Source organism: Atta cephalotes (assembly GCF_000143395.1).
Source record: "Atta cephalotes unplaced genomic scaffold scaffold00006, whole genome shotgun sequence".
Lineage (NCBI taxonomy): Eukaryota > Metazoa > Arthropoda > Insecta > Hymenoptera > Formicidae > Atta > Atta cephalotes.
Window position 1 is genome coordinate 7434236 of NW_012130070.1, and position 23444 is coordinate 7457679.

Consider the following 23444-nt stretch of genomic DNA (forward strand, 5'->3'; position numbering starts at 1 on the left):
GAGAGAGAGAGAGAAGAATGATCCTATTTTAGCAGATAATCATAAAATTGTTCTGTTCTACTGAACGCAGCCATTTTCAAAAGAATTGAAAAAACAAATCCGCATTTAGGATATACCTAAGTTTTAAAGATGCAAATATTAGATTATGATAAGATTATACTTTATTATTTATTTTATTTAAATATTTTTATTTATTTTTTTATTTTCACTATTGATTATGTAGTACTTCCGTTCCTAAAGACGGAAGAGGTAAGTTTGCTAAAAAAATTAAACAACAAGGTTTAATAATCAGGAATATCATTAAACGGATATTGGATGTTAGAAATTATCGAAGCATTAGTAACGACGGTACTAAACTGTTCATTCAAAATCAGTTTCAGGCTTTCATTTAAGCGCAAGGAGCACAGCAGCAGGCGGGAACACCGTGAGTCCTTGAGCGGTGCTCTACCCGCGAAGTTTATACGAGCTACCTCCGTGAAGCCGCATACGTTGAGTCCGCGTTGGAACGAGAAGTTCCGTTTGTAAGCGAAAACTTTGGGGCCTGACCCCCTCGTAATTGGCTCTCGCAATGGCGATCCTTTATTAAGTTTAACTAGTGCAAATCCGTGTACTCATACATAACCATACTCCGATTCCTGTTTCAGCGACATTGATGACGTCAATACAGATATTCTCCATCTGGACATATGGTGAGTTTGCACTGCATGCGTAATAATTTTCTACTATGTTATTACTATTATATAATCTTAAGAATTATACAAAGCTTAGAATAATTATTTGAGATGATAATTAAACATTTCTATGTAAAAACATGAAGTTTTCAAAATTTCAAAATTAAACTAAGCTTTGCGAGACTTGCACTAATAATTTCAGGGATCACGACGACGAATCCTCGGTGTTCGACGCGGTAATCAAACTTAATGAAGTACGAGGCGTGAAAGGGCTCGGGCGATTTTTCAAGCAAATCGCTCAAAGTGCTAGATCCGGAAGTCAGGATGATTTCCTGGGTTGTGTAAACATCTGTTTAGTGGTGATTGTTCAATTTATTTTTCATTGATTTATTATCGAATTAGCTTAATACTCTGTGTGTGTGTGTGTGTGTGTGTGTGTGTGTGTGTGTGTGTGTGTGTGTGTGTGTGTGTGTGTGTGTGTGTGTGTGTGTGTGTGTGTGTGTGTGTGTGTGTGTGTGTGTGTGTGTGTGTGTGTGTGTGTGTGTGTGTGTGTGTGTGTGTGTGTGTGTGTGTGTTTTGTATTATATGTGTTCAATAATTTGAAGAAATTTTTAATTTGGAAACTGACTGAAAATTATTAAATTTTTAGATTTCTGATTAATTATCTTGAAAAAATCTTCATAATAGCACCGACATTTATTCGTTTTAAATAATTTTATAAAATTTGTTCTGAGTATACATATATTTTAAACCTTATATGAGTTATAATTAATGTTTTGTGATAATAGCATGTTAAAATTAAAATATTAAAATAATATATATATTTAATAATATATTGTTTTCCAGGATATTCCGAGTACTGGAGTAGATCAATGGTACAAACTTGAGGCGCGAACCCAAAGGAGTAATATCCAAGGTAGAATCAGACTGAAATTATGGCTGTCGACGAGAGAGGATCGAGGAACATCCGAGGAGGATAATTGGGGCGAGCTAAGACAACAGGAAAGATTGTACACAATTTTCCTCAATCATGAAATGAACAAACAAGGAGTACGTACACAAAGCCGACTAACAAAAACTCATATTAGATCTAATACGCAAGACATGTTTACATCATATATTGAATACGATAGCGACGTAAATTTCTCGTAATAAAGTATATCGTGTATTTTCAGACTTATAGAATATAATACAAAATTGTGTGTTGTATTTTATACGTATTATCATAAAATTTCAAACAACCACCATAAAAAATTTCTAAAACGAATAAGAAAGTTAGATGAATAGATAAGTTTGTGAATATACATTTTCTCCTAATATTTTTAAAATTTCTTTTCGATATTCTCTTCAATGTTAAATTAAATTCTGACTCGTTCACATAAAAATTATAAAGTATTTTAAAACATTTATTATCTTTCTAGAAATTACTAATCAGGCTATGTCTTCATATGAACTTGCGCGATTTTCAGGAAGACTTTACTGGAGAACTTCCGCAAACCGCACTAACTATCTTACATCAACATGCGGTGCAAGGTGATGTCACCGAGTTGCAGCAGGCCTTGATAAGGTGGGTGGCAAGTTCCCGGCAACCCGCCGTCGATCCACGAATGCTTCATCGTCTTCTACAGGTAACTTAAGTCACCAGAGCAACTTGCACCTTGTCATCTTATATACAACAAATATTACATTAACGAAACTATTAAATAACAATTATAAACTTAAACTATTTCTCAACTTTAGGAACTTGACAATCGATGGCATACTGAAACTTTGTCGCGCGATGCAGAACAGTGTCTGGCGGATTCTTTTAACGATTTCCTGGAAGTGTCTTTGAAAAAAGTTAGACAGCACCGGGTACTGTATCCACCTCTATATCGACCGACTATATCGAAGCTAGATTATCTGCTTAGGTAAATCCATATATCTTTATAATAAGACGTACAATTGCAAACATTAAAAAGTTAATTGTGATATATTAGATATATGTATAAAGCTGGATAAAAAATAATTTTTATTAAGCTTAATAATAATTGATGTATAAAATTATATGTTAATAATTATTTTTACAGATGCCTGGGACTTCTTTCAAATATGAAGGCTTTTCGAACTTGTTGCCCCTTTAACAAGGAAATTCGTGGTGAGATCATTACCGCTCTTAGAAAAGGAACTCTTGAATGGTAAAGATACCTTGTCATAAGCTAACAATATCTTTCCAAATAATATATAATAAGTTTCGAGTTTATTTTAGTATATAAGATTATTAATGCATAAATAAAAATATTGAAATAAAATAAAATAATTTTTTATTTTATTATTTTATTTTTTTTATTAATGTTCTTGTTTGTATTAATTGTATATACTAAAATAATGGCGTAGTAACAAGATAATAATGAAGCTAATAAAAAAGATAAAACTTAAAATTATTTAATTTTATTTAATTTTATTTAATTTTATTTAATTTTGATTTTAATTTAGGTACGAGGATACTAGACAACAAACAATGTGCCATGATCAGGAACCTGATCAGGACATCGATAGAGTTTTGCAAGATTTCACGAACTTAGTGACTGCATTATTAGTCGATCTAGAACAAGGGCTTTTATATTATAACAGTCTCTTTGAAAGGTAAATATCTCTGAAATCTACTTTAAAAAGTAATATAAAATTGCAAATAAAAAGTATAATTAAAAAATAATTAATGCGAACAATTTTCTCTATCATTAAATATAAAAGTATTAAACCACTTGCTTATTTTATCTATTATAATTTATATCTTCGACTATCTATATATATATATAGATATATATTAGATTTTGTAATTAATAAAGTTTTTCCACAAATTTAGAGATTGCAGAGCTTAAAAAATTTATCTTGATTTTATTATTATCTTGATATAACGAAAATGATCTAATCATTGATATATTAATCTTATGTTTTAGCACGAATGGTGTGCCATATTTCTCAGCAGTTTACAAACAATTAGAAAAACTGGTAAGAATGCAAGTGACAGAAATGTTTCTCGTGAACAAATCATAAAAGATATTTATTTATATAAATAGATTTTTTTACTTGTGATTTTGCAACAATTGCGTCAAAGATACACTGTCACATAACACATCATTATTTTTTATTCACTGTGTCGTCAAGCTGGGTGTGCTATGTTTGGCTTAAACGCTTTATTCGAGACGTCGATCGTGTCTATGAGAGTAAAATAATCTCATGAAGAAAAAAGATTACTTCGATTATTCTTTTCCAAGCAATACTTAAATTTAAGAACAAAATCACACTAATTAGAATGTATCAAAAAGAAATTCAATTGAATTTCTTAAACTGTATCTAATTCGACAAAATTTCAAGTTACTTAGAAAAATATTCGGTCGACGTCCTTGCATTGAAATGACAATACATATTACTGTTTATATATAGAGTGTCCCAAATTTACGGTGATATTATTTTATGGTGATACGGATGGTATTTAAAATATGTTATATTGTAAATAACAAGCACGATTAAAGATAAATAAAAATAAGTTGTAAAATAATCATAATTATGGTAAGGTTGCATCGGACACGCTGTAAATAAACAAGTCGCAGTGACCTGAAGGGGCCAGGTTGGAAAAAAGCGTGACGACGAATTATAAATGTCCATCAGGTCAGCGCGATTTTACTGTACACGAAATATTTGTCCATAGCTGGCGGAACACGTGGCGAAACACATGGAGAACACTTCCGAGGTACTTTTTTCATCGCCACCACAAAATATTAAACTTTCTTTCTCTTTCTCTTCTATTAACTCTTTTTTATCCTTGTCTATAATTCTCTCTCTTGTTCTCTTACTCTTTCTTTCTTTCTGTTACTTCGAATTTCTTACATAGTGTAAAACTGTGAAATCGTCGCATTTTTATCTGCATACCCATTAAAAATGTGTAAATTAATTATTACATTAATAATTAATGATTAATAATTAATGACAAGAAGTATTATGAAATTAATAATTACGTATAGTATAGTTATATTGTATGTAATGCTTAATATGCTGTAATATGCGCATTCTGTGCAAAATAAATAATAAATGTAAGCAAGATTGTATGAGTATGCAGTTAAAGAAATAGACGTTGTTAATAAACTTAGTAATTACTGAATATATTTTATCGTATGTATATACTATTATATATACATTAGTTTCGAGGAAATTAATCTATATTTTGATTAGCAATCTAAACGACTAGTATATTTAAAGTTCCATATGATTTTTTAACACGAGGAGAGCACACACTTTCAACTTCTACACACATAAATACAAAAAAAATACTCGCAAAATGCACGAAGCAGGCAATAGTGTGCCAACTAGAACAACTCCAATTATTACTATATGTACTATTAAATAATAAAAATATATTAATTTTTTAATATTACTTCATAAAAATCTGTTTCATCAATTTTAACATACCGATGAAAAAAATGCGCATTTTAGTATTACTTTATCATCGGCAATATAGAATTTTAGAAATTGAATTTTTTATCTTTTTGTTCTATGAAGTTAATTTGTTTTATAAGCTCTCTTGATATCAAAGAAAAAATTATAACGACTATACTGTACTATTTGGCATTTGTTAAATCTTTATTTCCCATCATTAATGCATATTCTTCACAACACCTTCACATAGCCTAGTCCTCGTGAATAAATCTATCGGATATTGCATGCGCCCATCCGAATCGTTAGCGAAACACAGCTGCATTTGACGCGTACTGATTGCATGCGCTCGCCAATTTAGCAAATGATACACCACTCATTTACCCCTGTGTCCTTATTTTTAGTCGCGGTACAGGTGTATTTTTCGTTACATATAACTGTTACAAAAAGTTACAAAAATAATTGAAATCGATGTACAATGTACCATTTTAGAAAGCACGTTTATGCGCGATTATTACTTTTTACAACTCTAATAGTTTTTCGAAATTCGCTTAAATTTATATATAAATTATTTTGACATTCACAAAGTTTAAAATATTCAAACGCAAAATTTTTTAATTTTTACAATAAGATAAGGCTGTTAAAAATAAAGACTTTTTAATATTATACTATTCTTTATAGTGATGCGTGTTCAAATATTTGTATACCTCAATTTTTTATATTAGACTTGTTATCATATATCAATTGATTCCTATATTTTAATCCTATATTTTTATATATTTTATTTAATATACACTCCTCGAGAAATACATCTGTATTTGCTCACGTTCAGCAAAAAATAAATGAATTAAAATAAATTACAAAAATACGTCACTGGAAATAATGTACTTTTTAAGATTAAATACTTTTTGTTTAAAAAATAATTACATTTTTAATACTGATTAACACACATTTCATACCGGATTATCGATAATCCACGCAGAACTTTCCGTTCAAATAAATATAATTAATAAATATAATTAATATTTTAACTTTAAAAAGAAACATAATTACAAAATAATTTTTCATATCATACGTGGATACATAATTATATGCTGCTACATTGATAAATTTTTGTTTTTTAATCATGAAATATGTTATTTGATAAATATACAAGCAAAAATGCCTTGATTCACAGTTGGTATGATTCACACGTCAACGTTATTTAAAATTGTTTCACGTTATTAATATTAATATTACTACTCGTACTTAGCAATATAGTTATATAGATATGTCAAATATTAGAATATTTAATAGAATATTTAATATAATTAAAATAATCAAATGTAGAAATTATTTTGCTATATTTTGATAATTTAATGAGATAATTTAATTTTTAAATTATTTGTTATAAAAAGTTGTTTAAATAGAAAAAACGTAAAGAGATAAAACGAATTTTAATATTTGTATGGACAATTTTAAATTTAAGTTAAAAATTTGTTATTTCGAATAGTTGTTATTTTCTACTTTCTATGAATTATAGAATTATAATTGTTACTTGGAAATTCTTCTTAAAAGAATTTATTTTTTGCGGAACAAACAAAAATAACAAAAGACGCGTAATTTACATTTTTTACACTTTCAGGAATGCTCTCGCGCATCCTCGAGTTCGACATCCGACACCTCGCGAGTTCTGATTAAATTTCTTCCGTAGATGCCACAAAACTTCAGTAAAAATTTTACAACTACTAGTGTAATTTCAAAAAGTGTTGAATTTGTTCAGTTGTTCAGATCTACGCGAAAAATTTCGAACAGAAAGCTCGAGTCCCAATTTGTTATCGAGCTGACCACATTTTTTCATGTTGTAAAAGAATTAATTCAATTACGTTAGATTAAAACAAATTTAATTAATTGTAAACTTTTACAAATTTTTAATAAGGTCATTCTTTTCCGCTTGTATGTACATTTATTTCCGAGTAAATTCTGTACAAATAAATCGTAGGGCTAGAGGAAGTACTTAAAACTTCCAGAACATAATGCATATATATGTATATTTTAAGCGAGTTCTCTAAACAGTTTACATAAAGATGCTTGAAAAGTTTTGTAATGCTGACCATCTGCTGTGTTGTACAAGCACAACTCCCTTTATATCTCTGTTAACTACATCATCACCGAAAAAACTGACGTCCGGCATGATCTTGATTCTCTCTCGAGAATCGAGATTTCTTTTAAGCAAAGCACAGGGGATCGCACGTCAGCGTGCAACACGATAATTTGCTACGAACACGCGAAATTGAATTTTAATAGCTTTACATACAAATTTCGCCGGGTATGCAAATTCACTAGGGCTTGCGACGTTTAAACGATGCATATATAATCTAACAAATTGTTGCGTCGTATGAAGTATACGATACGTAGTAGCGCGTAAAATCGACCTTAACAAAATTCAATTTTAGACGCATTTTATATGGATTACATGTTAAATATTTTTTGACAAAAAAAAAGGTTATTATACGATCTATCAATAGACATCATAACTTCTCATTTTGTGAATTATTCAAATGTATATAATATTTAAAAAATATAAAGAGAATGTAATATCAAATATCATTTTTATCATTATTAAAATATAGATATAATTTGTAGATAAAAATTACAATCCATTGCTTGTTAAATATAATTATACATGTATGAAAATACAAAAATAAATTTACAACAAAATATTTCGAGTAAAAAGTAAAAGTACTGTATTCTATAATGTATTGTTTTGTAATTAACATTTATACAAAATGTTGGATCGTATATGAATTACTTTGCGAACAATTAATGTACACATACATTTCAAAAAAAGCATGTACCAAACTTTCTCGTTGAGGGCTTTATCCCACTTTCTTAGTGAAAAAAGTTTATAATAGCTTAATTAGTTAATTGAGATTTTAAAAATGTTGGCGAATTTTGACACAATGCTTCAAAGATATTAAGCTTCAAAAAGCAATAGCATTGTACAATATAATAGTTTAAACGAAGTAATTAAAAGTAACATTATCACTGTGCTTGCGCGTTTGTGGCTATACGATCGAATAGATCGCGCGTAATTAAAACAATCACTTTCATAGATGCATAACGAGCTTGGCGCAAGGGTCACCACCGCCTGTTTGCAGTTACATGGTCAAAACCGAGATGAAGAGTATGTTTTACCACCCGGTGCTGAAATAGGAACACCGATATTCGAACTTTACTTGGCTCTCCAAGATTTTGTAAAGTAAATGTCTATTATACTTAGTAATTTTTATATCAATAAAATCATCTTTTAAAATAGATATTTAAAATATGAGTACTAAAAAATAATTTTTATGGTTTATAGTTGTCTTATTTTTTTAACATTAACACAAATATAGTCTGAATTATTTTGAACATAGTATTTAGTATTATATCACAAAAGTATTAAAATTAAATATATATGTGTACAGATATAGTATATAATAGTATCTTTTAATTTACATATTTTTATATAACTGAAAGATTACTTTTCATATTTATTTCATATTTATTTTACATTAAGGAGAATGGATAAATATATCATATTGTGATTGAACACAAAATTTGTTTTAGTATGAAAGAGAATTTACCACAATCGGACCATAAAACTTTGGCGATCTGCAAATATTACGAGTGGTTTAGACCAGCAATCGACAAATGGCTAGATCTGGCGAAACTCAAGGCAATTCAAAGAGTACGAAGAGCTGCGGAACTCGATCGAATCTGCACCGGGGAATATTTCGTCAAACACTGCACATCGGCAATCGATGCCACTGCGTGTTTTTATCAAGTACTCAAATTTTTTTATTTTTCTGATTTATATGCCCATCTCGATACTGCAATAGTCACAATTTTGTTATAAAAAAACTGTCAATAATTATATATTTTTTCTGATCACAGATTAAAGAATTCTGGAAGAAACTAGCGTGGCCGGATTTAGTTGGATCTTATAACTTCGTGTTGAAAGTCATCGATGTAAGTATATATCATAATTATTTTTTTAACAATTTTAATATTTAAAATCGCTTATATCTCTAATAAGAAATTATTATAGATTAAATTTTCAATGCTTTAAATTTAAATCATCGATGTAGAATTTGTGATTCCACATCCATGATTTAAAACATTGAAATTTTTATTCACAATAACTTCTTATTATAGAAATATATTTGTGTTAATCAATAATTTTCACATTCAACGGTGCTTTTAATATGAAAATGTAATAATTAAAAAATACAGCCTATAATTATTTTCTTAAAATACACTAATGCCATCGCAATAATATTGTGATGTCAATACTATTTGCTGTAGGCAATATGCAGCTCCGCGGCTTACTATGCAGAGATAACACATCAGAAACTGGCGGATAGCGGATATTATGAAGAGCATACACCATATAAGACCACAGATGAGGTAATCGCTCAGGTAGAGATTGCTTCGCTTTAGTATACAAACAGTAGTACACTTCCTGCTTCGCAAAGTAGTTTCACTAAACTATGAGAATATGAGATGCGATTACAACTTTGCACGACAAGCGGAGCATGACGCGATATGCAGCGCAAATTCTATTAACGCAATAATTAATGTAAAAAGCGTATCAGGGTCTAATATATAAATATGGATCAAAATATGACTAACTTTTATACATATGAAGCAATTGTACATATGTAAAAAAAGGTAAGTTTTCAGCGTTTGACATTATAAATATCTCAATGTATAATATCTCAATGCGTAATAAGTTATATGTGTGAGAATATTATAAACAAGGAAGTAATCAAAGCTATTACTATTAAATAAACATTTAATTAAAACATATGATATTTTAAAATGTCATATCATATATCCAAAAAGTTTAGAATAATTATATATGTACATTTCATTAATATAGATACACATTTTAAGAAATACATGATATATATTATTAAATTTATAAACTTTAAATTTATCATAGAATTTAAATAATTTCCTTCCATCTTTGAAAGTACTACAAAATTTATAGAACGGTACAAATACCCTTTTGCATCGCGCGAATGAAATATGCAGAAGGGCAATGTGATAATTATTAATTTGACTGCTCGACAATTAATTAATAATTTATGCTATTTTCAGATGTGCGTTGCTATTAATGGTCTTGAGTATGTGAGAAGATGGTTATTGGATCTGGGCGAGGAACTTCGCGTGGAACAGATTCTAACTGCTTTGGAGAATCAAGCAGGCGAACCTGTTCGAATGCAGTGGCGAAACACTATGATAACACCACTGGAGCAAACTCCTGGGCAAATGTTACTCTTTATAAATCAAATAGTTTCAAGAATTGGAGCAAAGGTATTTTGAGATTAAATGTTGATATGAAAAAAAAAGAAATCAAAATTGTTTGCTTAAGTTTTAAATTGGATTTCTTAACTAATACAACTTAATCTTCCTCGTTTTATAAATTACAATCACGTAATATATATTCTATGCATAATTTCTTCATTATCATAATCTCTAGATGAATATCTCGCTGCTCTTTTTAAAAGGTCATCAAGTCATTGCAGAGTAATTTACATCCCAGTTTTAAAACACTATTGGCGCTTTTATTAGTTTTCAAACATAATTACATGTCGTGATAATATCGTTGTAATTATCGGAGATTATATTAACAAACGCATACTAAAAAAACTGCTAACTATACATACAATTTTTATCCTAGTCGAATTATATATTGTCGAATTATATATCATATTGTAGTGTATTAAACGTGGCAAAAATGAGTTTATCTTAATGAAAAGTTCAAAAATAGCTACATTTGTTTGTTTTTTCTATCTGTTTTATATAGATGAGACCACCTTTGAAAAAGGCGATGTTTCACTTGGCTTGGTCTCCTGACAGTTTGCCGACTACAGAAGCGATTGCACCTCTCGTGGAATATCTAGATGTTCATCTGGTAACACTTAACTCGGCTCTGCTAGTCGCAAATTTCAATCGCGTTCTGCAAGACATTTGGGAGGTAGTCCTTAGTGAATTAGGCAGTCAAATGGATGGAAATGCCGAGGTAATTGCTCCTTTGTCATAATTGTATGAATATTAATCTTTTCTCATAAAATGATTATTCTTCATAATACATAATAAAATTATTTCGACGATATTTGTAAATTAATGTATTAGAACACATGTAAATTTATATATTTATAAATAATTTAAATTACACGACAGAATAACAAAATTATTACTTGCAGGATAAACCAGTGATGTTTTATGAGAGATTACACGAAGCACTTGATTTATTAGTGAGATTTTTCAACGCTGACGATAAAGGCTTGCCTCTAGAAGTATTACGTCGTCAGAGTTTCATGAACGCAGAAGAACGCCTCCAGTATCATAAAATGGATACAACTTTCTTGATTGATCGTTATTATCAACAACGTCTTCTGGTATGTAATATGCGACATCCAAATTATTATTTTTATTTTGTAAATATTATTGTTATTTTTCATTTTAAATTGTCCTATTAAACAAATAATGATATCTTGTACAAATATTAAAAATATTCTTATTCTTAAAAAACATTTTTTTAAATATTTTTTTTATTTTTTTATCATATAAGTTTGTTGCATAGCAAAAAATATTGTACATAAATATTTTGTATTGTAGTAAAATTTATATAATGTTTAGTACAACATTTAATTACTGAATGTGTCTTTGTAAATATAATTAATTATAATATTATAATATAGTAATAATATAATATATAATTAATTATAATATTATACATAATATATAATATTATATATATTTATACATTAATTTTTAGGACCAACTTAGCACAACCAGTTATGAATATGGAGTTCTGACGATACGAGCTTATTTAAATCATGATTCTCTTTGCCTCGAGGTGATAAATGCCAGAGATGTTATACCATTAGATCCAAATGGATTCAGTGATCCTTTCGTGATAATCGAATTATTACCGCGACGAATGTTCGAACATTGCGCCGAGCAGCAAACTAACGTCAAAAAGAAAACTCTAAATCCCATGTTTGATGAATGTTTTGAATTGTAAGTTTATTATATGTCATGCTCTTTAATTCTATAAAACAAAATAATATTCACACATCAAAAATGAAATTCAAGAAATTTATTACTTAATTTAATATTTACTTTATATCATGTAATGATATCTTGTGATATATTTCTGCCAGATTTATATTATAAGATATTATTTGGATTTAAATGTTAAATAATCGGAAAAACAATTTTACTTTGAATAAATGTATACGCGTTTACTTTCTTCCAGTTCGGTGAGTGTGGAGCAATGTCGTGACCCCAATGCGATGGTCCTTTTTACGGTAATGGATCATGACGTTCTCACGGCAAATGATTTCGCAGGCGAAGCTTTTCTAGGACTCAGTACCATTCCTGGCGTCGCCGACACAAACACCAGCATAGACAATTTCCACGGCCTCAAGCATCAGGAATTACCGCTTATGCATCAAAAAAATCGACGTGAGTGAATTAATCAAACTTCATAAATAATAGAATTTACAAAATCTTCTTAATTTAAATTTCTAAAATCTATTTAAGATTTCAAAATAAACTCATTAAGTTTATAAATCCAGGAACCTCTAAACTATCTTGAAATATTTGTAGTTATGAGATTACCATGGTACATGAATTTATATTATATAAGGAAAATTATATAAATAAGGAATATTATAAATCACAAATTTTTATCTTGTTTTAAGATATTCTATTTAAAAGTATTTTTTACATAAAGAATTAAATAATATGTATTTAATACTATAATATTATAAATTTCATCTTTATATAAGTAATCTTTATCTTATGTTTCTACTTCTTGATGCTCATTTTGCTTGCAAATTAAATATGTGCCTTTTGTTCTAGATCATCCAATCCTTCAAATACTGGAAACTCGAATCGGTGACAAAATGGCCCTTGACTTTGTGAAAAAGCAGAAACAACGATTTGCCACGACGTAAGTGCTTTAAGCGCTGAAGAAAGAGAAGAAGAAAACCATAGTGATTGCATTGCAATTGCTATCAAGACTTGTACACTAATCTTAAGAGTCAATGAAGAAAATCGAGAAGAAAAAGGAAGAGGAGAAAGTCCATCCCTGCGATATGTCGTCGATTCTCACTTTCTCTTTCTCTCTCTTTCACGCACTCTACCTTTCTGCCTATCTTTCTACCAGCCTTCATTCCAAAGATTCGTCAGATCTATTTCAGTGTAAATCGTGTTGAATATAATCGGTGTTGGTCAAAAAAAAAGAGAAAAAAAGGGAAGGCGCGATGAAAGAGGCTCGAGAGAAATATAACAGAACTATTTTTGTGTCGAAGAAGAGATGTGTAGAGCAGAACGACGCAGCACATACAGGAAACAGTAAAACACGTCGTAGCTAAGGATAAATGTTTAAATGCCGTCTTGTCAAGCTCGAAGCGACACCGGAGCGACCGTAAAGTTCTTTATTCTACATTTTTTATACAGGGAGGCCCAGATATTTAAATATCTCGCGCGCGCTTCCGAGAGTTTAAGGATTTTTTCTAAGAAAAACAGTGTTCATGTTTTTGAATAAAGTAAAAAAAAACGAAACTTTCTCGCGGTCGCGTGATCTGGTTTTCGTCTGTCGAGTATCAACTGTGGATAGATAGGTATCGGGATTTCCATAAGAATATAAATAATATATATGACACATGATGACTTTCTTTAAATCGAATTATTTTCACAGCTTCCATAAGAAAGGAAGTCATCGAAGCTGTTCATGGAAACTTCCGCCTCGATTGCGCAGAATTGATTCACGACAAAATTGGGAGGAAAATGCAAGTTTTTTTTATTATATCTCTAAAATTATTATTTCTTAAAAATTATACAAAATGCTTAAGTTGTACAAATTTCTTTTCTCTGCGGACAAGGCAAAGCACAACGAATAATAATATATATTAATGATTAACTTATATAGATAATGAAATTACATTAATAATAGTTGAACGGAAATAAAATATGTGTATATTATCAAAATGAATGTATAGCATCAAAAGTACGTCGAGTATTAATTAACTTTTTTAAAATTCTTTTTAACTACAAATTTTTTTAACTAAATTAAGATCAAATTATTCTAATACATTTCTAATAATCCGAATAAGATTTTTTTCCTCCCCGAAGAGCAGCCGCGCCGCTTCAGCGTCGCTTCGACGATGCGAATCAAGCCGTAAAGGTTGATATATGATATTTTTCTTACTCTTCATTGGCTAAAATCTCTTTCTATCTTTTCAGCATCTAATCTTTCTAATAACTAAATTATCAACAGCTTTTCTCGCTGATCCGCTTACGCGAAAAAAACAGAGACGCTTCTGTCAAAATGTTTTACTCTGTGATTCCTTCAGCATCGGAAGAAAGAACAAAATTTAAGAATGTATCAGAGATACAAATTTCACTTTCAAACATAACTATTATTAAATTGAATGTATGTTTCGCTTGAAAAGCGTCCTCTGTGTGCATCGTTCTCAGTACTAGATTTTTTAATTGAATTTATTTTGCTAGTACAGAACATGTGATTCTATGTAGTTCTTTTCTAATTTGCAATATTGATGAATTCTTCATGCTTAACATTTAAAGCATATATTAAAACACTCATAATCGAATAAAAAATTGACCATGAAATTGAAAACAAAATTTGTATTAATTTTTCAAAATGCAATCTTTTTTAACTTGCTCCAGTCTTTTAATTTTTTGAAAAGCAAAATAGTAGATTGTAATAAGGATAGTATACTCACGTTATCAAATATATATAAAAAAAATTTAATAATATTTGTTTTTGTTCTAATAATTTACATAACTAATTTAAAATACGAGCAGATAATATGTCAATATGAAAGTAGTCGCATTTCATTTTATATTCGTCGTTATACAATTATTGAAAAAAATTGGGATGCAAACAAATTGAACGTGCAAGAAATGAGAACGTAAGAAAGGATGGCGACAAAAGAGAAAGAATTCATTGTCAAACGCACATATGTAAATTTTTCTAATGCACGTATCACTTTGTTATGTAATTATACAAAAAGAAGATAATTATACAACATTCCGCGTAACACACATTAATATTTTGCACACCTTATATAATAAAAGGAATCGGGAAAAAGGAAAACAATTACGAAGAACGAGATTCATTTGTTTGATTCTCAATATATTTTATGCATTAAGTCCAATTAAACTGTACTATTTGCTTTTCCAACTTTTTTCAATCACCTAAAAGGAATGTAAGATCTATCTTGTATCGTGAGACAAATAAATTAATATAAATGTTTGTTTGAGTAATTAATAATTTTCTTTAGTTGACAACAAATTTATGTCCATATTTTTAATTAAGAAAGTTCAATGGTATAAATAAATAGTACTTACAATTAAATTTAACAGTCAAAAACTGCTTTAAAGATATCTTATCCTACAGTTAATATCATTTATATGTCTTACTTGTACTTGTTACTCGTATAGTTAAATTTCATACAAACGGAAAGATTACGTTGTTTCCTTGTTTTTTTATTTTAATATATAGATAATATAATAGTATCTATTTTATTTACAAATTTATTTATTTATATTATATTTTATTTACAAATAAGCTGAACATTCAAGAATATTTGTATCCCTTATAATTCAAAATTACTGAGAGTTTCGAAGGTTAAAAAATTCGAATTGTTAGTATTAATCTAATTTGAAAATATCTGTTTGATTAAAGAGATCTTTATTTATCTTTATTTAATTTAATTATTTAATTTATCTTTATTTCCCAGAAATAAGTTAGATTTACTAAACAATTAAATTTTATAAATTTTATTATAAAAATATATATCAAACTAAATATGTAAGAAAATAAACTATTTCAAATATTAGACAGGTTCTTGAAGTAAATCGTGCGACGGACTGTCAGTTTTGACGAGTTGAATTGGATTTTCTTCTGTACGTATTATAGGTTCACCATCGAGTTTCTCCAAACTTGACAAACGTCGTGCAACTTCAAGTCTCCATTGCTCTACCTGCAAAATATGATTATATATATAGAAATGATAAAATACTTTTTAATTTCGCATTTATAGAAAATCTTTAATAATATTTCCTTTAATAATATTTCAATGTATTTATACTTATTATAACATAAAATATGTCTAATTGTTTATATTTATTTTATTATTTTGTTATTTGTAAGTACCTTCTTTTTGAGTGCATAATATTTAAAATATTTTAAAGTATAGATTTTCTTTTTTATAAAAAGACACAAAAATTATAAAAATATTATGTCTTATAATATTTATTAACAAATACATTGATGTGATAGATACCTCGAGACTTTCATACAACGGATTACCAACAAAAACTAGATCTCGAAGATTTACAAGTTCTTGTAGCCTTGCAAATTCGTTCCATTCTCGCACCAAATTATTAGATATGTAAAGTACATGAAGATTTCTCATTGCCTGGATACCTTTCATCTTCTCAATGCAATTATAGGAAATCCAAAGTTCTTCGAGAGTGTCGCCTAAAGGTTCAAGACCAGCGAATCCTTTAATTAAATTACGACCTAATGACAAAATCTTCAAATTTTTCAGAGTTCCAATGCCTACAAAAGACAATTTTTAAAAATTAATTTTTTGCACGCTATACAATATTTTCCTATCACATAATTTTGCTACTGTTAAAATTATTACAATTTATTATCAAAATTACTACAATTTATTATTAACAAACATCGTGCATGTTGTATCATAGCAATTATTAATAAAAATTATATAATAAAAGCATATTATGTATCAAAAAACATTAGGTAAATTTAATATGCTACGACAAAATTTGAAATTTATATACGAATCGAATAATTGAAATTACGAAATTACGAAATTACACAACATATAATGAATAACTGATTCTTATCATGAATAAATTAATAACTATAATTGAAAACATTAATGCGTGTTCTTGCACGAATGTTCTATTTGTAATGACATGAAATTAATCGTAATCATATTTACATCGTGATGTGTCGCGTTACTAATAGTCACGCTTGAATATGCATGCATTATGCATCGCCGATGATGTCACGAATATGCATCATTTCTGATGCAACATCTAAAATGTATCATTATTTGCATAAATCGATCAAATCGTGAATGACTGCTGATCTATTCAAGATAAAAAAAACCCTTAGCAAAAATAAAAATCGAAACGTAAGTCGAATATAAATATTAATGTTCTAAACGTAAATGTCTCTTTTAATTTTTTGCTGTCTCAATTTCGTCTACTAGAAGCTTCAGTTATTTCTTTCTTTACATTCGACTTATATTTTAATTTTTAATTTTATCTCACACACACATATAAGGAAAAATAGCTTCAAAAATTCTTTATCTTTACAAGAATATGTATCCTTATACTTTCAAAATTTGTAAAAGAGATTACTTTTTAGAATTAATTAATATTACATAATTACTTATTAGAAGCAAAGATAATTATTTTTTATTTTATTTTTTTATTTTAATAAAGAAATTGTCGCGTGTCGTGTCATGTAATTTCGTATAACATTCCGTAAGTCATCATACAGAATTTTTACGCAACTTAGAATTTTTTCGCAATTTCGTAATACATTAAATTTTACGAACTTTACCTGCAATCTTTTCAATCATATTTGTTGATAGGGAGAGTTTTTCACAATTTATCAAAGTTGCCAGGGCGTTGTCCATCTTTTCTATCGGCGGCCATTGAAAGCTCAAGATTACTTCTGTTGCCGCAGCTGCATTTTGTTGATTCTCTTCCTCCCATCGCCGTATAGCTTCTTTGCATGTAGTTGGCTTTGCCGATGCCATGGTTGATTTTCCAGATGCCATGGTTGTATCGCAATAATATGTCTTCTCAACATTGGTAAAGACTTCCAAAAAATCTAATATCTTTTTTTATTTGTTACATTCAATTTAAATAAAATTATAAAATATCTGTCAATACACATATAGGTCTCATTGTGTCAATATTTCAATTTTAATACAAATAACATCATAGAAAGTATGATATACTTAATCCATAAATGCAGAAACATAATTGATAATATGGTAAAATATTACTTAATTACATCATAATTAAAGAAGCATAACAATTAATAACTGCACTAATTAACGCTGAAACAGTTTCAATATCCGAGCTTAATTTCTTCAGAACCCAATTGTCAACTATTCATTATATCAATTAGCAAAATTAAATATATCGCAATTAGAGACAATGTGTTTTCATGCATTAGCTTATTATAAATAAATGAAAAATTCGCATTTAACGATCATAAAGAAAGCTCGTAGGCACGTGCAACTATTCTGTATTATGTGTGTATTATTTTATCTTGTATATAAATGTATATAACTACCTGGTGTAAGCTATCAACAATGACAATAAGATTCAATTTCATATTTTTTATTTGCATTAATATGTATATAAAACTGTAGTATATGCGCAAAAATCAACAGTTGATCTGATATATTTTACGTTCTTCATCGCTAATTCTTTAAAGCCCAAGAGGTTCAGGTAGCATCCTGTGTATCGATACTGTCAAGTACACGTGCAATCGAGGTTACAAGAACTGAGTACTTGTTTTCCTTGGTTGCATGGCAATCTGCCATGGCCAGAGGTTTGCAATATCTGGCACCAAGCAAAATAATCGATGCACAAAGCGCATGCGTCTGGAACAAGTATCTGTTAACTAAGTATCTACATACTAATGATTTACGATAGATATTGGCTTGGAAAAGAAGCAAATACAATCCGAAAAAAAAAACGCATGCCAGGCATGCGATCGATAAGCGATGATGCGCGGTAATTCCTACACGTGTTAAGGAAGTAGTATTAATAACAATTATTGGAGCAATAAAAGCAACTGCATATTATTGAATTTAAAGATTGGCAGCTTTTTATCGTTTATAACAAAATTTAGCATTGGAAAAACGGATTATATTATAGATTCACAAACAGATGTACTTTTGTTTTTTTTCAAAATAGACAAAAAGCTATTATTTGTTTTAATTTTTTTTAATTAATATTGAATAACTTAATAATTTAATTTAAAAAAATTTACATTGATAAACTTATATGTACATATAATAAATAAATTTATACATGATATAATATTACAGCAAGAGGGAGAAAGTTCTCGAAAAAAATAAGTAAAAGAATTATTTGAAAATTGTTACCTCAAGCAGTAGTTTTTGAGATATTGAGATATGAATATGCCAATTACAGACTTTTTAGATGGCATTTCGCCTGTGAGCTAAAATACACGTTTATTAATATTATTGCATATAATTGCATATAATGCATGAACAAATGGCCATAATGTATTAATCGCATATTTCAAATCGATCTCATATTCCAAAAACTACTGCTTAAAACATTTACATAACTTAATCAATTTATTTAATTAATTTTTTTTTACTTAATTTTTTGAGAAATTTCTTGTTATAATATTTTGAACAAAATTTTGGAATTTGTATTATGTAACAATAAACAATATTAAGTAGTAATATCTAATATTTTTATGTAGATAAATACTATACTAGAGTAAAGTCTACTAGTGTAGAGTCTAAACTTTATATTTATATTATATACATATAAATTTAAATTAATTTGTAGGAAGTACACAAACGCAAGTATATTATTGAATATGTAAAGAATATGATATGTTCATGCATCATGTGAAAACTTATACAATTAAACAAACAAAAAATTACTTATATGATAATGTAGGATTAAAGCAGAAGTTTTTCTCAGCATTTTATTAACCAAAAGGACTGGCAGTATTGTCACGTCACGTATTACAGCGAGCAGACACAATGACACTTTAATAACTTACATTCATAGTTTTAAGGAAATGCTAATGGCACAAATGAACAAGAAGATTCATCGATGACGTAACTTTCAATGTGTCTTTAGATGGAAGTATCTTATCACTTTGGCATTTTGATTAGTTTTCAGATACTTGATATTTATATTTAATTAAATCACATATATTTTTGGGAAGAAAAGTTACGCCATCGAGATTACACAACGCAGCGATCTCAGGAAACATGATGAATTAATAACAAATAAATATATCAGTAATATATATATATATATTACTTATTATATATATATATATAATAATAGATTATACAGTGCGATACTCATGGGGCTTACACTGAGTTAGTTTAAATTACAAAAATACGCAAAGGCACTTGGTAAAAATCTTCAGTTTTTCGGCTGAAAAACATTTCGGGATAAATCCTTAAACTCAAAGTTTACATATCGTGTCCGTCACAATTCTCATTTGACGCTACGATCGAATTAATTGCATGACAATGGTAACAACGATAACGAAGAAAGAAACTTCTTTAGTTTTATTTGGATCATTAAAAGTCATAAATACTTTTCAAAATATGTTCATGCAACGAGAGAAAGGAAGTCCATAATTTACTACTGTAATCCGAAACGTTAATTTCTCGTATACATAGTCTAGAGACAATGAAATATTCACATGAGAAGGGCAAAGTTGCACGTCATTCGCGCATTGTTCCCATCATGTAGATGTACAGTATTACGCACTCAGATTTTACGCAACATTCGTATAATTCGGATACAGGCATAGAGATCGCAGAAAATAGACAGCTTTTTATAGACACTCTTCTTAAAGATTCGAAAAGAATATCTCTCTTCAGAAGACTATAATTTCGTATATATACCATCGCTATACCCATTTCTCTCGCGACGCTCACGAAGAAAACACGCAACATGATAGATTTCATTTCCATTACGGCAGAATACTGCACACAAAATGCCGCATGAACTATGTACGTACTATATCAATATCGGTATCACACATAAAATCGTATAAAACAGATTGCAAAATAATTAATAGAATATCCGATTAACACGGAGTCAGACCTCAAAGCGCTAATTAAAAGCTACTTGATGCGCGGTCGTATAATAACTTTTAACGTATCTGGAAAATACGCATCGATGTAATTATCTACTTTGAAATTTAGATAAAAATTATGCACGCACAGGCGCGACATATATAGATTCGCTCAATATAAGCGTAGGAAACATTTTAGCAACATATATAGGCAGCTTTACACTATATTTTTTCTAGCTGTAATAAACACCTGTTAGGTATTAAAGTAATCTCATGACTTTTATATACAATTTATAACATTGTGTCAAGTAACATTAGCGTATTGCATTAAGTTGGTTTTATATATACAATACCGGGCTGCGAAAAGTCCACTGGAACGCGAGAAATTAATGACACAAGCGAATTTAGCGACGCGAGAATAACGGTATATTCTGTTTATACAACGTTTATGTAACGCCGTTATGTGGTAAAATCGACACTTGTCAACGGAGGGATTAAGGGATGTTGTACATACACGTTGGGTATATTTGTATAGAACTTGCTTACGCAAATATACGCTTATATCATGTATATAAGTTTCGTATATACATATACTAAATAAAAAGATTAATAATTGGTCTTATCATACAGTAAAGTCGTAAACTTAAGGCGACTAATTCGCACCATGGTCCGGTTTAAATTCTTTTCTTATCGTCACACGAATTGATTTGAACTTTTGATTGCGCTATTATGGGCCATTAGATTCAACATCATTTGTAATTACATAAAACTGAAATGTGCGATATATAAATGCCCATTTTACTAAAATTTTCTCTTTAACAAGTAGAATATTGACAAAAAATGTACGATCAGTACAAAATAAGCAACGATAAATGTAACAAAATTTGTCAGAATGTTAATTTCATTAATCTCAAATTATTGTCAAAATAAGACTGCATATAAACACGAAATAGTCTAAATATCCAGCAATGCTTGAATAAAGACTTGAATGTAATTTAATAGATAATACTTCATCTTTCAAAAATCAAGGAAGACGAAGTTTGTGTCGTAAAAATTATTTTAGAGAAGCAGCGCTCAGTCACACCTGGGACTGAAAGGATTAATTACTCACATTTCTCAGAAGGTAATTCTAGTTAAACGAGTATGGAATCGAGAGATTTTCTCCCTAAACTCAGTGCGCATCAATTTTCACTAATTGGCACTTTGTTAACCCGATGCTAATAGTATCCATTGGTCCACGGACCAACTCGCTCGTTCTAGGATTACAAAATATTCTCACAAACATTATCAGTAACGAAGACTTGACGTTCAATTCTAAACATTAAGGTACATACATATTGTTGACTCGAAGATGCATCCATTCAGCACATTCACTACATTTTCACAATCCTTTCCCAACGGAAATTCCTTCAATTCTGGAATTCTAATAAAGTTCCTGTCGAGAAAGAAGTTTCTCAAATCATGCCATACTTACGTGACTAATAAAACAGTAGTCGAGCAGCTCGATTGCAATCTTTTTCGCAGTGACTTAAAGTACGTGGAGGTTCTCGCAATTCTTAAATTTGCTATCTTCTTTGCCGAAAAGCCAAGTCAGCATCTGTCTGGCTTTCATACTGGCGCGTACAACGCCTCTAGATTTGTACCAATGAGCACTACCCTCACTGCCACCGCTGTTTCGATTCTCTTGGTTACTTTGGACCACCTTTAAACGGATCTGGTTGAGTATTCCAACAAGGAGCTCGTCGACATTGTGATTGATGCCCACCGATACTTCAATGAACTTCGCACGGTAGGTACATGCCAAGCATTTCCCATCTACAATGTACAGTCCAAAAATTTGAGATAAAGTATTACAATTAAAATAGAGGAGTTTTTAAATTATTATTGTTTAAGTTCTCCATTACTATATCTTTAATAGAAGTACAATAATAAAGAATTTAAAAAAAAATCTTTGCTCTTTTTTTTAAATAGAAGAGTCAAAAAATAGATTTATATTAAATATAAATATGTTCCTTCAGTCTAGAATTTACTTTTTAATAGTAATATATAAATATATATTGTAATGATATAAATATATAATAATATTTAATAATAATATAATAATATTAAACATTTTATATATAAACATTTTATTTTATAACAATATATTCAGTAAATTTTACAGCCATAAAAAGATTAATTATCTGAAATAGACATCATATGCGATACATATACACTGAAAAAAAAATTACGAAATTTGAATAAATATTTGTTTAAGTAGTACCAATAGGACCATTTGTTTATAGAAAATAAATGTTTATTCGATTTAAAATAATGATACTTAAATTAAATGTATTTTTTTTAATTGAACAAATATTTATTTACTGTAAATGTAATAGTTCCATTGGTACTATTTAAACAAATATTTATTCAAATCTCTGAATTTTTTT

The 23444-nt window shown here is 29.0% G+C and overlaps 3 protein-coding genes across 3 annotated transcripts in view; 1 reads left to right on the top strand and 2 right to left on the bottom strand.

Annotated features, from left to right (window-relative positions):
* The window catches only part of LOC105626870 (BAI1-associated protein 3), a 44746-nt gene extending 31665 nt beyond the window's left edge, over positions 1 to 13081 (top strand). Inside the window, exons 7-26 of the mRNA XM_012208160.1 lie at positions 224 to 249; positions 293 to 521; positions 645 to 689; positions 874 to 1030; positions 1518 to 1721; positions 2141 to 2299; positions 2412 to 2581; positions 2741 to 2848; positions 3147 to 3296; positions 3611 to 3662; positions 8180 to 8325; positions 8676 to 8892; positions 9003 to 9077; positions 9414 to 9515; positions 10212 to 10427; positions 10921 to 11136; positions 11321 to 11515; positions 11896 to 12140; positions 12379 to 12587; positions 12987 to 13081. Of these exons, the coding sequence (XP_012063550.1) occupies positions 224 to 249; positions 293 to 521; positions 645 to 689; positions 874 to 1030; positions 1518 to 1721; positions 2141 to 2299; positions 2412 to 2581; positions 2741 to 2848; positions 3147 to 3296; positions 3611 to 3662; positions 8180 to 8325; positions 8676 to 8892; positions 9003 to 9077; positions 9414 to 9515; positions 10212 to 10427; positions 10921 to 11136; positions 11321 to 11515; positions 11896 to 12140; positions 12379 to 12587; positions 12987 to 13081 (3016 nt within the window). The remainder of the gene's footprint in view (positions 1 to 223; positions 250 to 292; positions 522 to 644; positions 690 to 873; positions 1031 to 1517; positions 1722 to 2140; positions 2300 to 2411; positions 2582 to 2740; positions 2849 to 3146; positions 3297 to 3610; positions 3663 to 8179; positions 8326 to 8675; positions 8893 to 9002; positions 9078 to 9413; positions 9516 to 10211; positions 10428 to 10920; positions 11137 to 11320; positions 11516 to 11895; positions 12141 to 12378; positions 12588 to 12986) is intronic.
* A 2907-nt stretch (positions 13082 to 15988) lies between these two features.
* LOC105626794 (dynein light chain 1, axonemal-like) lies at positions 15989 to 17974 on the bottom strand. The gene is made up of 3 exons (XM_012208089.1): positions 17755 to 17974; positions 16439 to 16716; positions 15989 to 16135 (listed from the first exon to the last, which is right to left on the bottom strand). The coding sequence occupies exons 1-3, from the start codon at positions 17972 to 17974 to the stop codon at positions 15989 to 15991; spliced, it is 645 nt and encodes a 214-aa protein (XP_012063479.1).
* Positions 17975 to 22543: 4569 nt separating this feature from the next.
* The window catches only part of LOC105626795 (GTP-binding protein RAD), a 37013-nt gene continuing 36112 nt past the window's right edge, over positions 22544 to 23444 (bottom strand). The window contains exon 6 of the mRNA XM_012208090.1: positions 22544 to 22830. Coding sequence (XP_012063480.1) covers positions 22544 to 22830 — 287 coding nt within the window. The remainder of the gene's footprint in view (positions 22831 to 23444) is intronic.